This window comes from Podarcis filfolensis, assembly GCF_964270895.1.
Source record: "Podarcis filfolensis genome assembly, chromosome: Z".
NCBI lineage: Eukaryota > Metazoa > Chordata > Lepidosauria > Squamata > Lacertidae > Podarcis > Podarcis filfolensis.
The window spans coordinates 45,676,225-45,689,187 of record NC_139617.1 but is presented as its reverse complement, the minus strand read 5'-3'; the positions used below and the strand labels follow the sequence as shown (position 1 = coordinate 45,689,187).

The 12,963-nt window shown below is 44.0% G+C and overlaps 1 protein-coding gene across 6 annotated transcripts in view; it reads left to right on the top strand.

The window, feature by feature from the left end:
- The window catches only part of CDK5RAP2 (CDK5 regulatory subunit associated protein 2), a 135,805-nt gene that overhangs the window by 18,244 nt on the left and 104,598 nt on the right, over nucleotides 1-12,963 (top strand). For all 6 annotated transcript variants that reach the window (XM_083597132.1, XM_083597129.1, XM_083597131.1 and 3 more), the window contains exons 5-10: nucleotides 1,059-1,135; nucleotides 2,650-2,770; nucleotides 5,181-5,335; nucleotides 5,621-5,783; nucleotides 7,996-8,049; nucleotides 10,803-10,922. In XM_083597132.1, coding sequence (XP_083453258.1) covers nucleotides 1,059-1,135; nucleotides 2,650-2,770; nucleotides 5,181-5,335; nucleotides 5,621-5,783; nucleotides 7,996-8,049; nucleotides 10,803-10,922 — 690 coding nt within the window. The remainder of the gene's footprint in view (nucleotides 1-1,058; nucleotides 1,136-2,649; nucleotides 2,771-5,180; nucleotides 5,336-5,620; nucleotides 5,784-7,995; nucleotides 8,050-10,802; nucleotides 10,923-12,963) is intronic.

Genomic DNA, 12,963 nt, shown 5'->3' with positions numbered 1-12,963 from the left:
CTTCACAGGTTGTAGCCAAATTTCCAGCATTAGAGTACATTTACAGTAACTCTAGAAGAATTAGATGTAATTGTGTTAAATTTGCACTTAGTCATCTCTCCTAAACCAGGGATGGAGAATCTCAGACCCGGAGACTGAATGTGGCCCTCTAGACCTCTTTATCTGACCTTTGAAACACTCCAGACTATCTATTCTTCCCAGGCCATGCCACTCACCAACTCTGTTCCATGCTCCCCATGAGTGTTTTTGTCTGGTAAAAATGTGTAGAAACTAGTTTACTGTACAGTGGTACCTCGGGTTAAGTACTTAATTCGTTCCGGAGGTCCGTTCTTAACCTGAAACTGTTCTTAAGCTGAAGCACCACATTAGCTAATGGGGCCTCCCGCTGTTGCCGCGCCGCCGGAGCACGATTTCTGTTCTCACCCTGAAGCAAAGTTCTTAACCTGAGGTACTATTTCTGGGTTAGTGGAGTCTGTAATATGAAGCGTATGTAACCTGAAGCATAAGTAACCCGAGGTACCACTGTATAAAGGTTAAATATGCATTTTCTGCTCTATCTGATTTTGTCTCTGGCTCCATGAAACACTGGCATCTGTCCCCTGGAACATTGTCTAGAATGTGGCCCTTGGGCTGAGGAAGGTTTCCCTGCCCTTGTTTTAAACAGATGAGTACAATGGACCCTCGGGTTACGTTACCTTTGGGTAATGTAAGTTTCGGGTTGTGAATGCGGCAAACCCGGAACTATACACTTCGGGGTTTCATCGTGTGCACATGCACAGAAGCGCTCTGTCATGCCGTGCATGTGCGCAGAAGCAGCGGCTCTTCTTACGAAATTTTCGGGGTGCACCCGGACCCCCGGAACGAATTGAATTTGTATCTGGAGGATCCACTGTTTTTGTTTTTGTTTGACTGTTTTGAGGTATAAAGTCATGTAAATGTTTCATTCCCCAGTCGCTTAATGTAAATTGAATATTGTGGTGGGTGAGATGCTGGGAAGGTGGGACTCTAAGTTTTCCTGAGCTGAGGTGGCTACTATTTTTCTTCTCTTGTTCTGCTAGAACATTGAACTCAAAGTTGAATTGGAAAGCTTGAAACGAGAACTGCAGGAGCGAGAGCAATTGCTCATCAAGGCTTCGTAAGTGTCATCTTCATTTTTCATCCTTTGCTAGTAGCCCTCCTTTGAAGGTGTCATGCTCTTTTAGCAGTTGTTGCTTTCTCCCAGGTTTCTATTCAGAGATTAGCCTGTGCAGTCTGCATTCCAGATGGAGTCTTTGATTAGCCTGCAGGGTTGCCATATGCCCTTTTTTCCAAGACACGCCATCTTTTTCAGGTCTGGTTGTCATATGTTCTCTTTTTCCCAGACACGTTCTCTTTTTCAGGATTAAAATTTCTGTCTGGGTGGATTTTTAAAATTTGGCAAAATGTCCATTTATTTATTTTGTTTACAGTAACCCAAGAAAATTTTCCTAATGCATTAGACTGAGATCTAAGACACCTGGCTAAGCTGGTCTGCAGCACAGAATCACAACAGAACAGCATCTTAAACCAGCTACATATTGTATAAATCCCTTCTCTTGTGGCTGAACTAAAAGGTCAGCTAGAAGATCATGGAGAAGGAGTCTGGGAGGGCAAGAGTTAACATCTGCCTGCCCTTAAGAAGAGTCCATATGTACATGTTAAACAGTTTAATAAATTGTTCTGTGCACGCTTATGTTCACAAAGATGTGAACATGAGCCCAAATACTTTCATGTGACAAGTGATGGAGCAATATTTATTATTATTATTATTATTATTATTATTATTATTATTATTTTGTTGAAAGTTAAGAACAATGCTGCCAGCAATATATCACAGCTTCTATAGCCTACATATGGTAGGGGTATTTAAAATGAGAGTCATCAAAGCGATCTGTAGTTAAAAGTCTGCAAATGCGTCCTCTTTTTTTGCTCTTTAAAATATGGCAGCACTAGATTAGGGCTAGTATTTTTGGTTTTTGTACTGGGAAAGTCACTCTTATTAAAGAGGTACACTTTTTCTCTTTATGCAATGCCAGTTCAAACAGTTGAATCAAGTTTCTTGAAATAACATTGATATGCTGGTATATCCCTTTGCATGTAAGTAACTTGTGTGCCACATTCAAAAAATCTTCCTCTCTCGCCAATAGGATCTTGTCATCTCTGTCCTTGAGCCAGTCTTTTCCTGAACAAATCACTATTGGTGACCAGGAATCCAGATAGACATATAAGAAATAAACCATCTGGTGGAGGGACAGATCTTTATTTCAGCTTTTGAATCCCCTGAATAATACCTGCTTTGCTTGTTTTTATATTGCTATTTTATCAGTTTTATGTTGTTGTTTTGTTTTAAATATTGTTTTGTTTTTATATTTTACACCACTTAGAGATTTAAAAAAATAAGCTGTTTAAAAATGCTTTAAAATAACTAAGTAAACTTCCTCCAAGAAGCCCAGGATCATGTACATAATTCCCTTCCTATTTCATCCTCACCAAAATGTTGCAATGTAGGTTAGGCTGAGATATTGGTAATAACATTATAGTAATGCTGATTCTGATTTATTAGGTAGTGAGCGAAGTCTGGTGACAATCTTCTCATAAATTTCTAAAAGGATCTGTGCTTTGTCTTTGCAGTAAAGCAGTGGAAAGCTTGGCTCAAGGTGATGCTGAAATCAAGCGTCTGAAGGAAGAGGCTCATAAGGAAGTCCAGCAAGTGGAAGAAAGCTTGAAGTGCAAGATAAGCCACTTAGAGGAGGCAAGGCAATATGTTTTCATAGTGCACGTGCAGGTGTTTTTATGATTTCTGCTATTATACTTTGCTGGATCTTGTAGGAGAGCACTTGTTGTCTTTCAGTAATAATCTGAGAATAAGCCCTCACTTTCCTGAGAAAAAACTCAGGTAATTCAGTCTCTCTCTGAGGTAGGATGAACAATGGACATGTAACTGTCTCTTCCCTCCCTTGGGACGGGTTGGGATTGGGTTGAAGTCTAAAGAGGCTGAGCCAAGGCCATAGTAACATTCTTAGGTGCCAGAGGCAGGTCAGGGGTACAGGTGTGCGTTTCAAAGAAGGCAAGTGGAACAAGGCACTAAGACTGCTGCTGCTACTTGTGGTGACAGGTTGCTCAGACTGACTTATGGTCCAACCCTGAGGCCAGGGCTTCATGGACCAAGGTGAACTGGGATATGCATATAGGGTCAGTTGGCAATTACTGCAGCTGAGGTGACACCCTTGTTGACTGCAATGATTAGTCAGCCAGGTATGCAGGGGAAGCAGAGCACCAGTGGTGGCAAGGCTACCGAATGCCTGATTTGAGTCACACACACGTTGCACTTTACAGTAATGTTGAAAAGGTTGGAGGAGAGGGATTGGGTTTTTCGGACGCTATGAACCTTGCAGGGCCGGGAAAGCGGCTTTGTGGGGTGCTGAATACTTTTCTCCGTGAGGGAGTCTTTCCGGACCCCATTAAAGAAGTGGTTTTAAGCCACCTCTTGAAAAAACATCTTTGGACCTGGCCATTATGGCCAATTATCGCCCAGTCTCATCTCTTCCATTCTTGGGAAAGATAATTGAGTGGGTGGCATAATTGAGTGGCAACTCCAGGCACATGAAGATGCAGACCTTCCAGTTGCGATTCAGCCCCCGTCATGGGACTGAAACCACCTTAGTCGTGCTTGTTGATGATTTTGGGTGGGCTAGGACAGAGGTGAAAGCTGTTTCCTGGTTCTGCTGGATCTCTCAGTGGCTTTTGATACTATTGACCATGGTGTCCTTTAGGGCAAAACTAGTTTGAATTTCACATCGTGATAACTGTTTCCTAATATTTGACCTGGCAATATATTGCAAATCACAATATGTTTTAGGGCTAGGCCTCACACATATTGAGGTGATTGATAATATCATTTAACAATTTAGACCCTTAAGTAGTAGCAGTTGCCAAGACATTGTCCTGTTCGCCTCTGTGTAGTTCCTGCCTTATTTCAGATATTGAGGTATATCAATATATCATGATGTTTAGCTGCTGATATATCACACTATTGAAAGCCAGATATTGCCCAGATCTAGTGCCCTTCTGGACCATCTTAGGGGGGTTAGGAGCTGAGGGTTATTGTTATGTAGTGGTTCCCCTCCTTCCTCTGTGTTCGAGTCCAGAAAGTGGTGTTGGGAGGTGAGTGTTCAGACCCCTGGGCACTCATTTGTGGGGTATCTCAGGGCTCCGTCCTCTCCCCCTTGTTTTTTTAGCATCTATATGAAGCTGCAGGGAGAGATCATCAGGGGGTTTGGGCTGGGTGTTCACCAGTATGTGGATGATACCTAGCACTACTTCCTTTAAATTGGAACCAGTGAATGCGTTGAATGTCCTGTGTGAGTATCTGGAGGTTGGATGGCAGCTAATGGATTGAGATTGAATCCCAGGATAAGACAGAAGTACTGTTTTGGGGAGATGGGGTGAGCAGGTGTCGGGGACTCCCTGGTCATGAATGGAGTAACTGTGCCCCTGAAGGACCAGGTACGCAGCCTGTGAGTCATTTTGGACTCACAGCTGTCCATGGAGGTGCAGGCCAATTCTGTGTCCGGGGCAGCTGTCTACCAGCTCCATCTGGTATGCTGGCTGAGACCCCATTTGCCCGCAGACTGCAGACTGGTAATATAGAAAAGCTGGTGGAGGAATAGTTTAGTCTCTGAAGACTGTCAGTAACTGTCTTTAAGGTGGTCCTCCTTGAACAAAAGAACATCAAAGGTGGATTGCAATGTTAAGCAGTTGAATTGGAATACATCAAGAGAATTTTCTCACAACAAATGTCTTAATTGGCTGACCTGTACCAGGATGTCTATATTATCTAATACTGTTTTTGGTGAATGGCTGCAAAGTAATTATCACCCTCTGTACTTTCCTGCATTTCATTTTCTTCTGAGCTCCTATGAATAGTTCTCCTCTTTCCCATGCAAGTATGTAGCTGTAACTTACTCAGGGCATTACCTCTTGTTTGTGATTAAGTCTATTGTGGTCCAGAAAAGTGCATGTCATATTAAATTCCACCACAAGTAGTGATCCTTGCTGGGCAAATGAGCCCAGGAGGGGCAATACTGCTTGAGAAAGTATTGCAAAAGTTCACTGGCTGTGAATGGTTGGTTCATCATGCATCTCTTATTTTCTGAGCACAGGATCTTAAGGTGGCGAAGGAAGAAGTAGAGAAAGCGTTTGCAATGACGGAGCAGGAGAGAGTACTAAGACTTGCAGCCGAACAGCAACTTTCTTTGATTACAAATAGGCAGTCAAAGGATCTGGATGTGATGACAGTGCTTGAAGAAAAGGACAGGTTAGGTTGTTATTATGGATGAGTACTCATTTTGTCAAATTGGTCCGATCTCCCTTGACTACACCTCTTACTGACCTTCCTTCACATTCCAAGTGATTTTGCCTGACTGGAATATTCTTGAACTCTGTTAATGCCTCTTGCTTTTGTTTCATTTTCATTGGGCTTGTTGTGGGGACAAGTTGTGGTAAGTCCATTCAGTGACTAGATGTATCAATCGGATCTTATGTCTTTCCCTTCTGCTCTGCCTATGTCATCATCATCATGGTTCTTTTTCTGTAATTTTAGATGTATTGAGCAACTGAGTCTTTCTCTGAAAAATAAAGAAGCTTTAATCCAGTGCTTGGAAGCAGCAGAGTCCGGAAATAGATCTTTGGAGGAGAGTTTGTCAGAAGAAAAAATCCAAGATCATCCTGGTGCTTTAGTGCTTGAGAAAGAAAAGGAGCTGGAGGTGAGGACTATCAATAGGGTAGAAAGGTGGAATGCCATCCCTTGAGAAGATCCTGTTTGTCACCCTTGTTGTTTTCCCACAGTTATCTAAGGCATGACTTTTCCACTGAGCACAGGAGCAGTCTGTAAGCTGATACAGAGCTGTACTTTTGCATTTTTTTCTGCAGATACTCTTTGTTTTCCCCCCTTATTTTGTTTTTATTTTTACCTTTCTGTTCCACCTTCTTTCCAAGTCCTCAAGGTGTTATACATGCATCTCCCCCTCCCCATTTTGTTCTCACAACAACCATATGAGTCAGGGCTGAGAGAAGGCAATTGGCCCAAGATAACCCTGTGAGCTTCATGGCTGAGTGGGTATTTGAACCCCGAGCTCCAAGGACCTAGTCAAATGCTTTAACAGGACACCATACAGGGGATAGCCACCAGGCTATGAGCCACTTTGCTCACTTTCTCAACTGCTTCTCATTTGGTTCCTATTGGTCCAGGTTTCTAGCAATGTAAAACAATTAATGAATTCTTTCTCGAAGGCATGGGTCACACTGTCATCAAGTTTCAGAAACGTAGATAATTAATTATTATTATTGCATTTATATCCCACCTTTCCTCCAAGGTGCTCAATGTTGTGTAATATTCTTCTCCCTCCCCATTTTATCCCCACAACAAAGCTGTGAGGTGGGTTACACTGTGAGACAGTGACTAGCCCAAGGTCACTTAAGTGAGCTTAATGACCAGGTATGGATTTGAACCCTGGTCTTCCAGGTCCTAGTCAAATGCTCTAAATACTATACCACACTGGTGTACCTGTTGCTTCTATGGTCATTTCTATTGTAATGCTAGTAGTCTTTGAAAGTCATATGTTGCTGAAAAGCTGGTTAATTTGGAGGGTCAGATTGGGTCCAAAAGGAGTCATCTTTGAACCAACCCATACGTAGACCCTTCTGATGCAAATGAGGAGCTCAATTTTCTTTTGCCTCTAAACTCGATGTGGGTGGCAGGAGAGGGGATTGGGCAGAGCAAGGTGGCACTTTGTATTGGCTGAGCAAGAGGCAAACTTGTTGCTGACACAAATCCACCGCCTCCAAGGCCCACAGACATTCTGATTCCTTATATCTTTGAGGGATGCTCTGATCTTTGGATGTATGGTTTGTATCCACCAGGAGCCATGCATTCAATATTGTGTGCCAAGTTCTGTGACACTCCCTCCCAGCTGAGATCAGACAGGCCTCCTGACTATTGAACTTCAGGTGCTTGACAATGGCTTTCCTATTTCAGCAGGTGTCTTAAGTAAGCTGTACTTATTATGCCTGTTTATGGAACTGACATTTTCACCTGCCCTTTTTATTTTAAGTACCATATTGTTTTGGTTGATCTATAAACTACTTTTTGGCTTCTATGGTGAAAAGAGGTTTATAAATATTGATGATAGTTTTTAGTTTATTGAAAAGGGCTATTTTGTGCATAATTCATTCTGCTGCCACAGAACCAGGTGGTATATTGGTTTGAATGTTAGAACAGGACCTGGGAGCATTGGATTCAAATCCCCACTCAGCCTTGAAATTCACCAAGTGACCTTGGTTCAGTCACTATCCTATCAGGCTAACTTCCTTTCCTGAGTTGTAAGGAAAAAATAGGGGTGTGTATGAACAATCACATAAGGCCATTAGAGAAATAGTTGTGTAAATATGTCATAATAATTCCCTAGTTGCATGAGGAAAGTATGCATGCTCAGTCCTTGTTTGGGTTTATGGACGCATAGGGGGCACTTCTGACTTGATTTAATTACTCTTATCCTGCTTTTCTGTCCAGGATCTTACAGCCTCTTACATGATTTAAAACAGTAAGATGATTAAAACACTCTCATCATAAAAAGTGTGATTTCCAACCTCCCTTGATTTTTCTGCAAAGGTGGGGTGTATATTGTAGCTATAACACCTGCTCAGCTTACCCTCTTCTCCTTCTCACACTTGGGTGTATGCATGTGGACATCCTGTCTAACAAATATAGGGAGTTAAATGGAGAAGCATAGCTATGCATGTGCACAAAAGCCAGATTTTTCAAATATTAATCCTTGTGGTCTCCCGGGATGCATATTTTAATTATGTATATTTCACACATATAATGCTTTTTCTTATTGGAAATAAAAGAACCTGATAGCTGTCTACCTAGCTAATAATTGACACTGGAGTGAAAACTGGATTATTTTATTCCTTTAGGCGCTCAGAACAGAATTCTACAATGCAAAACATGACTTGGAAAAAAAGATCGCAGTACGTCTTGAATTTTCCCTTTCCTTTCTAGTTGTTGTGTATTGGCAGGTACAACCTTTGCAAGTGTCCTTTTATTCTACCATGAGTAGGAGCTGAAGCTCATGTTGTTTCCAAACAGTTTTTAGCCAAGGAGAGAGCTTCCAATATTAAAAGGTTTTGCAAGGAGTGCAGTGTGTGTTGTTAAGCTTTGTCAGGCATTGGTCAGGATGGAGAACTTGCAGTCTTCCATATGCTTATTGGACTCTCAATTACCCCAGCCAGCATGGCCCATAGTCAGGAATGCTTGGAGAACAGACATTTTCTGTCACTGTCCCCTGTCCCCTTCTGTCCTGTCCCACTATCCCCCTGCTGCCTGCAGAGACTTCATCAATCCTCTGCTTCCATCACCTGGAAGAGCCAGAAAGAATAAATTGTCCAGTTGAGGACACATACCACCCTCTAGGAGATGAAAACATGCCTCAGGACCCTAGATGCTAGGTAGCACAAATCTGTAGAGCACCATTTGGAATAACCTGTTGCGCCTGTGGCATCGAAGGCCTGAGGAGTGGATATTTTCCATTGATGTCCTTTCCACATGCCTTCTGCCTTTTAATCTTATGTCTGTTACACACTGGTTTTCACTTAACCACCAGCCACCTTGGAGGCTTGCAGAACAACAGAAAATAAATAGTAGAAATAAGTATTGTTTTAATTTTTATATCAGGATTTATTATATAGCACTTAATCATCAAAACCTCTTAAGTTGTTTAATATAAATTAAAAGCTACCGGTAACCTTCTTTTAACACCTGCTTTCAATGTGATAGTCTTCAAAATAAAATAATCAGTTTTAGCAGCATACATTGTAAAGTCAAGTTACATGTCAGACATGCACGTCTGAGTAGGCTTGCTTAAAGAAGCAAGTTTTTAAAGGTAAAGGCAAAGGTACCCCTGACTGTTAGGTCCAGTCGTGGACAACTCTGGCGTTGCATGCTCATCTTGCTCTATAGGCCGAGGGTGCCGGCGTTTGTCCACAGACAGCTTTCCGGGTCATGTGGCCAGCATGACTAAGCTGCTTCTGGCAAACCAGAGCAGCGCACAGAAACGCCATTTACATTCCCACCGGAGCGGTACCTATTTATCAGCTTGCGCTTTGACATGCTTTCGAACTGCTAGGTGGGCAGGAGCAGGGACTGAGCAACAGGAGCTCACCCTGTCGCAGGGATTTGAACTGCCGACCTTGTGATCACAGTGCCACCCGCATCCCTTTTACAGCATACATTGTAAAGTCAAGTTACATGCATGTCAGACATGCACGTCTGAGTAGGCTTGCTTAAAGAAGCAAGTTTTTAGGAGGTGCGAAAAACTCTACAGTGAAAGTGCCTGCTTAATATTCATCATAAACACAGTGGGTAACCAGATACCTTTGGGGACACCCTGGCCCTCCCCCTCCTCTACTGTGGTTCTCCAGCAGCTGGTATACAGAGGCACATTGCCTCTGATCCTGGAGCTATCATGCAACCGCCATGACTGGTAGTCCAATAGCTTTATTGTCCCTCTATCAGTTTCTTATTCTCTTTTCAAGCCATCTGAATTGTTGGCCGGTGCTACATCCTGTGGCAGCATATTTCACACTTAATGTGCTGTGTGAAAAGAGCTTGGATGAAGAGTCTGTTTAGTTCAGCGTCCTGCCTCCCACAGTGGCTGGGAAGCCCACAAGCAGGGTGGTTGCCTGGTGTACTGCCTTTGAAAACAGAGCTTCTGTTTAGCTTTTTTGGCTAGTAGACATTGATAGACCTCTCACTCACCTTTCTAAAGCCACCCAAGCCATCTCCACAGGCCTAGGGTCTTGCCATGTGGAGAAGCACATGGAAAAAAGCCTCCACCTTTTATCTCTCTTGCACCACTAACCATCTGTTCAGTTCTCACAGCTAATCTGGCCTCTCATCACTCCATCAGTGAGATGCTTATCTTCCCTCCAGCAAACATGCCACAACATTGTGGAATGCAGTGGAGCATTCTGGAGGCGTTGTGGGACTGAGCCGATTCAGAATCTGTTGGATCCCAAGCCAGTCTCACTGTTGTCATGCAGTGGCACTGGGCCCAGTTGCAGTGTCAGCTCCAGGATGGCACAGCAATCGTACTGCCCACCCCCCCACCTTCTGCCCTGGACAGTTCTGTGAAATCCCACTTTGGCTGTGTTGTATTTCAGCCTTAAAAGGTAGGAGAATAGGCAAGAGTTGCTTTAACCACATTATAAATGTTAAGGATTGCTCCTTTTGTGCTTGACAAAATATTGGGTAAGCAGCATATATGCAGGATAGGGCACCTTTGCCAGGAAAGCTTCAGGCCTAGTTCTTATGGTGGCCAACCTGCATCTACATTGTGCCACTTCAGGCAGGAGGTGGGAACTCACATGAGAGAATGCTGCTGTGTATCTAAAATTCTATGCATTTAGAAAACAAGCTTCTTAGCGAGGGTTCTAACCTTGCCAGCTCCCTTACACATTAGTTTTCTGTATACAGAGATTTCTGAGTGGAGGAACATTCAGCTACAGAAACCCCCTACCCCGCCTGCCATAGCGTGAAGTGGCCCAGCCCAGGTAGAGATTTCCTGTCTCAACAGTGAAAGGCTTGTGGCAAAGCTTATGTGGTCAAAATTGCAGTTGCCCTGAGTGAGGAGCTGTGCTCTTGCTTGATTCCTGTGAAAGTATTCTTAATATAGAAAATGTGTGCCTTGAAAAAGGATAACTATGCATTTACTTTTAATCCTCAGTCACTCCAGAAGGAACTTCATGAACGAGAGATGGAGCTTTCTGTCGAAAAGATAAATGCTTTGAAACGAGACAAAACTATCCAGGGATTAGTCCTTGCTGTAAAAGTGAAAGAAAAGGAGGTACACAGATTATGTTATTCTGATAAAAATGTATTCAAGCCATGCTTGATAGTAACAGATTGAGGGAAGGGCAGGGTGGACATTCTAGGAAGTCTTGAGGGTTAAGAATACCTATTTAGAGCAAGAGAGGGGAACATTTTTCAGTCCGAGAGCCACATTACCTTCTGGGCAACCTTCTGAGAGCAACATGCCACTGCTGAGCAGGCCAGGGGCAAAAGCGGATGAAACAATGGATGTATATTTTTCCTTTAACAAGTAGGCTATTTTCCACCTCACTCCCCCTCTAGCCCCCATCCAGGAAAACAAGTGGCAATATCAATGTATCAATACATCGCCCAGGACCAGTTTCAGGGCCAGAGTGTGATGTTGCCTTCACCCAGTGGTATATCATGGGTGAAACTGCGGCTGCTCCTGACTCAGGAATGGTGGTGCCTTCACCTGCGATATACTGCTGGGTGAAGGCTCCATCACGCTCGGGTCCTCAAACTGAGGGAGGAACAAGCTGCGAGGTGCCAGAGCTGATGCAGCTCATTTTCGCCCTCGGAGCACCAGGTGCCCATGTGCACAGAGAAACAAGCTGCACTGGCCCCGGCCTCGCAAGGTACCAATGTGAAACTCGTTGCTCCCGCCAAGGCCCGGGCCTGATACAACTTGTTCCTCCCTCTGCTTTTCAACATTCCGATGTATCACTATATCACGATGTTTGGCTGGTGATACATTACGATGTTGAAAAGCTGATAATCAGCCAGCCCTAATTGGAGGTCAAAAACACATTTAGTCCAGGTAAAAATACTTTGTGTGCAAAGCAGGGTTTGTGAAGTTTGACCCAGTGAGAGATTTGAGGGCCAGATAGAGAGGTCTGGAGCCCATGGTTGGCCCCCACCCATGATCTAGAGATAGAAAAACTGCTGGATCAGAGTTTCTAGTGTAGTATCTCACAGATGCCTCCAAGAAGTCCAAAAGTAAGATGCAAAAGGAATAGCCCATTACCATGGTTGTACTGAAGCTGCTGGTATTTAGTTGTTTGCTGCTTCTGAAGATGGAGGTTCTACTTAGCCATCATTGCTGATATATGCTTGGGTTTAAGGTGGAAGCTAATATTCTGCACGGGGAAGTTGTATTCTTATAGCTGTTGGATTTTGGTCTTCCTCCCCTGAATGAGAGAGTAATATTGGCAAATACTGGGAACACTCCACTCATTCCTGTACATCAGGGGTCGGCAAGGTTAACCTCGCCTGGGCCGGTTCACTCTAGCAGAGATCCCTCCATGGGCAGGATTGTGAGTGCACGTGCCTGCGATTTCTGGCGTCTGCATTTGCGCAGGCATGATTTCCAGCGTCTGTGTCTGCGCAGACGCGATTTCCTTGCCGAGCGGGCGGCTCAGTTCGGGGGCAGCTCATGGGCCGGTTAAACAACCCCTGTGGGCCGCTTGTGGCCCATGGGCTTTAGGTTGCCGACCCCTGCTGTAGATTGAGGGCATCCTCAACCATCCAGGGTGTCATGTGTTTTGAGTTGTGCTTCTGTGGGCACAACTGCAGAGCCAAGCAGGGGGAAAGCATCAAAAAGAGGCATGGTAATGGGACAGGATCAGGTTTCCCCATCCCTGTTGCAGTGGAGGCTCTGCCCCACCTGGCACAAATTATGAAATCCAAGGTGTGCCAGTCACACTTCCAGGCAGCAGAAGCATGTTCCCAGATCTCATGAGAAATGGCAGTCTTGAGGTTTCCGAGGTGAAACTGGAAAGCGGCTATGAGTGGGGAAGTGTCATTTAAGAACTTGAGGCAGTTGAGCCTTCAGAGTTGATCTGAGTGCCTGGAAGCAAAATGGGATGGAGAAGATAATTTGGCTCTTTTTGGAAATATCCTACTCTCATCTGTCTGGCTGGGGTGCGAATCCCTGAGCCAAGAACCCTGCACTGTGCTCCCACAATCTCCTACAGTAGTCAAATGATGGTTGGGTTCCCTAGTGTTAGTTTGAACCCAGGGTTGACTTTTTTCTTTCCAGATTGTTTCTTCTTAGGCAAAGGCTTTGACTCCTCCAT